General features: G+C 39.2%; 1 protein-coding gene across 1 annotated transcript; it reads right to left on the minus strand.

Annotated features, from left to right (window-relative positions):
* Positions 1-888: 888 nt before the first annotated feature.
* On the minus strand, positions 889-1539 carry LOC125431303 (claudin-8-like). The gene has a single exon (XM_048494068.1). It carries the CDS (start codon positions 1537-1539, stop codon positions 889-891), a length of 651 nt encoding a protein of 216 aa, XP_048350025.1.
* Between the last annotated feature and the right edge of the window lie 2242 nt (positions 1540-3781).

A 3781-nucleotide genomic window follows, 5' to 3' on the forward strand; every position in this document is an offset into this window, starting at 1 on the left:
TCCTATCCTCTCTTTCCCCTTAAACAAAAACATTCATTTTTACATTTATAGTTTTTAAAAAGTTTTTAAAGATTTTATTTTACATAATTTACTCTGGCTGTTTGTAGACTACCCCAGAAATGCTAAACCTGAGGCTAAATTAGGAACAGGGTTTGTAAGACAATGTAAGTTAATAAATTTTAAGTTAAACCCCTCCAGTATACAGAACAATATTACCAGGTTTGTATTACTAAACACATAGGTGCGACATGGAGCAGAAACTTGCAACAAATAATATCTTTGAATTCATTTGACAACTGTTTACTGCTTGATACAACTTTGCGGTCAGCCACGTCCAACTTTTCTGGTCCATCAAGTGCTAGAGTCTTCAAAGGCAGTTCTCTGCTTAAAGGAACCAACTGGACATTACAAACACTGGCCTTCAAACTTCAGCTTGAAACATCCTGCACTACAATAACATTATGATTCCATTAATAATACCAGTCATACTAAATTTACCACCCCCTTCCAATTCACATTTTACACATATAAATTTCAGTTTTCTTATATAAAGTGATTAGAACTTTATACAGCTCCCCTGCAGAATCTCCCTGAGCCGCTAACCTCCAATCACTGACTGTGCCCCTACTGGACTAAACCAATTAGTTCATGAAGTTTACACTGTTGCCCAACAAACATTTTTAAAATTATTTTTCACTCGCCAGCTGCAGAAGCCTTGGTGGGAAACAAGAGCCAGGGGCCAGGATCCTTCATCCTTGGTGAGAAAATGGCAAGCCTGCCTAAAGCCTGTTAGACTTTATTTAAAAAAAGCAATGTCCCACATTTTCCAAAAGAGTATTATTAAAGCAGGGAGGTCACCGCATGTTTAGACTGCATCTAATGAAGCAGTCAGACGTAGGAGCGTGCAGATGCAGGCTGGCCTTTGACATGGTCAGGTTTGTGCAGTCTGGGACTGGGTGGTGAGAGGTCTCTTCTGGGGTTTGTGCAGTGGCAGTGGCATAATATGCCTCCTCCACTGATCAGGAATGCTGAGGTTGTCCAGCCTAAATACAGTGCTGCTCCCAATTCATGTTTCTGGAAGGCTGAGATCTTTGTATCGTAAAAGTCCTTGATGATATTGTTGGCAACCCAGGAAACAGGAATCAGCACAATAATCCCAGTCAAAACAAAAATGACTCCAGCAGCCAATAACATCTTGGTTTGCTCAACATTGCCAAGACATCTGAAGCACTTCATGCCAGGAACAGCAAACAGAACGGCGATAACTGATAACGCACATGCTATGCACATAAGCGCTCTGGATACTCCTAAAGACTTTTTAAGAGCCAGCATGGACATATGGTTCACGCACACATGGGGACCATTCATTCGCTTGATGCAGTTCATCCACAGACCTTCCCAAAAAATTTCAGAGGTTAAAATATTATTTTCAATGAAAGCAGTTACTTTCCACTGGGGCATCAGAGTGACAGCAAAAGTTCCAAACATCCCAATGATTCCAAGCATTAGGGCCAGAATTTCCAAAGCACGGCAGGCCATGTTACTTTTCACAAAATTACACCCCAAAAAGAAGCCCCCGAGTATTTGTTTTTGAAGAAGGTCTTACATTCATAAAAAGAGGCTGAGAACCTTTCCCTTTAGGGCTTCCTCATGTGTCCATTTTCATCGATATAACTGAAGAACGAGTGGGAAGAAATCCATCTCTGCCTTGTGTGAAGGAGCTTGTATTTATATACTGTATAATGAGTCAAGTGAGCCTGTCATGAGCCTTTGGTTGGCTAATGTGTAGGCTAAGTTGGGTCATATGCTGCCTGAAGTCATTGCTTTCCTGCATAATAAGTGATGATTGAGAGATACTTGGACTATAATTCCCAGCAACTCTGTTCATCATTCTACAGAAATAATAATTGCATCAACTTTAAAATACTGTGTATTAATCAGTCTCCGTATTGTACAACAATCCACATAAATATGTCCATATAGAATAAAAGGGTGATGAGAAATTCAGATATATGTTACTGTTGCAAATGACCCAAAAATATGAATATTTTGAAATGGTACATCCTGTACCACTTAAAATACAATATAAAACTATGAAATAGCTTTAATTAAGACCAGCCAAAATAATACAAAGCAACATGCAAGTTATCAAGTTCTATAGAACCTGAGTAGATTTCTTGCATATATCCAAATGAGGGGATGCTTGAGGATGCGATCATAAGAACTTGTGTTTGTATTTTTTTTAACAGTCAGCCTGATAAGAGCTCTAGAGAATTTTATTTTAGTATTTTATTTTGGGGGGTCTTAATAATACATGGTTTTTTGCTCTTAGTATTTTGCTTTAGATATTGAAACCTATCTGGAGTTCTGTATATGATGCAGATAAGATGTTACGATTGTCACTGAACCTTCTCCATACACATTCCTTGGAAGGCAGCATATAAATATTTTAGTTAAATTTAAAAATATATTCAACTACATAGTTCTTCTGATGGAATGTCATTTATATTTGTGGAAGAGAGTGTGGTGATTTCTGCCAGTTTCCCCCTCCTACTGGGTAATCCCACTTCATCTATTTTACTATTCCTGAGAGTCCACTGACAACCTCCCTCCCCAAGAACAAAATTAGGGGACTCAGTGAACTGCAACAGGAGAGAAAGCAGGAAAGTTCCACTCTACCAAGTCAACAGATGGGTGAAAGTTCACCAATGTTTCTTTGACATTACAAAAACCCCACAAACTCTCTTAATAAATGAAGTAGATATTTGATAGAAGGTTATTAGCATAATGAAAAGCAAGGTCAACAGTTCTGGACGCTTCTGTCCTCGGACTAAAAAGAACGCAGTAATCAAACACAGTGTATGCAATGGCTACGGAGAAGCACTAAAGATGATTTCTACACACTACTGGGAGTGCTGGTACTTTTCAGCTTAAAGGTTGCAGAATAGCTTTAAAATGAACTCTTAGGAGAAAGCCAGCAGAAGCTGGAAAAGGGATACTGGCTAGCTGTAAATATAAGTTATACAGAAAAAACAGGGAAGGATGTATTGGGGAATGGGGTGGCTTTGTATGTCAAAAAGGGATAAATGTCCAAAGAATATAAGGAAATAGACTGTTCCATGAAATGGGAATGGATGAAAGTGCCATCAAGTCACGCTGACTTATTACAACCCCAGTGACGTAGGTATAGATTTTTTATGGTGTGGGTTTGGTGACTGAGGGCTTTCCAGCTGTTCCATTCCATGCATCGTTTCAGGAAAGCCGGACATGTAATGGGAGGGGTTTGAACCCGAGAAACCTCCCCCCCCCCCACGAACCTGGACCCTCAGTATAAAGGGCTTGATCACTTCCAAAGTCACAGTTGCATGTCCAATCTTAGGCATCATTATATAGGCATCTAATAATATATGCCAAGGAGGGAAGATTTGTGATGATTTTGCTTTAACCAGCATTCACAATATTAGGCTGTCTAAATGACTAAATGATTACAGAATACACCCAATAAGTAATCCCCCTTTCTCCCCCTTTTTGGTAGCTCGAGGGAGCACACCAGAGCAATATACATTGCTCACATACCATCTGCAATTGTATTTTAAAATACGTAAGTAGATTTCTGAGGAACAAGGTCAGGCCACACTGACTGCAAAGTAGATTGCATTTATTTTTCTGTGTAAGGTTTAACCCAGCTGAAAGTCATTCACATCATCTCAAGTGATGGGATAATTACTAGTATTGAGCCCTGAGGGAAGCAATGCAACACATGACAAAGCAAAATAAGAAG

The sequence above is a fragment of the Sphaerodactylus townsendi genome, linkage group LG04 (genome assembly GCF_021028975.2).
Source record: "Sphaerodactylus townsendi isolate TG3544 linkage group LG04, MPM_Stown_v2.3, whole genome shotgun sequence".
Taxonomy (NCBI): domain Eukaryota; kingdom Metazoa; phylum Chordata; class Lepidosauria; order Squamata; family Sphaerodactylidae; genus Sphaerodactylus; species Sphaerodactylus townsendi.

What these genes read in the sequence shown, in the direction of transcription:
- LOC125431303 (XM_048494068.1), bottom strand. Translation starts at nt 1,539, where the DNA reads ATGGCCTGCCGTGCTTTGGAAATTCTGGCCCTAATGCTTGGAATCATT.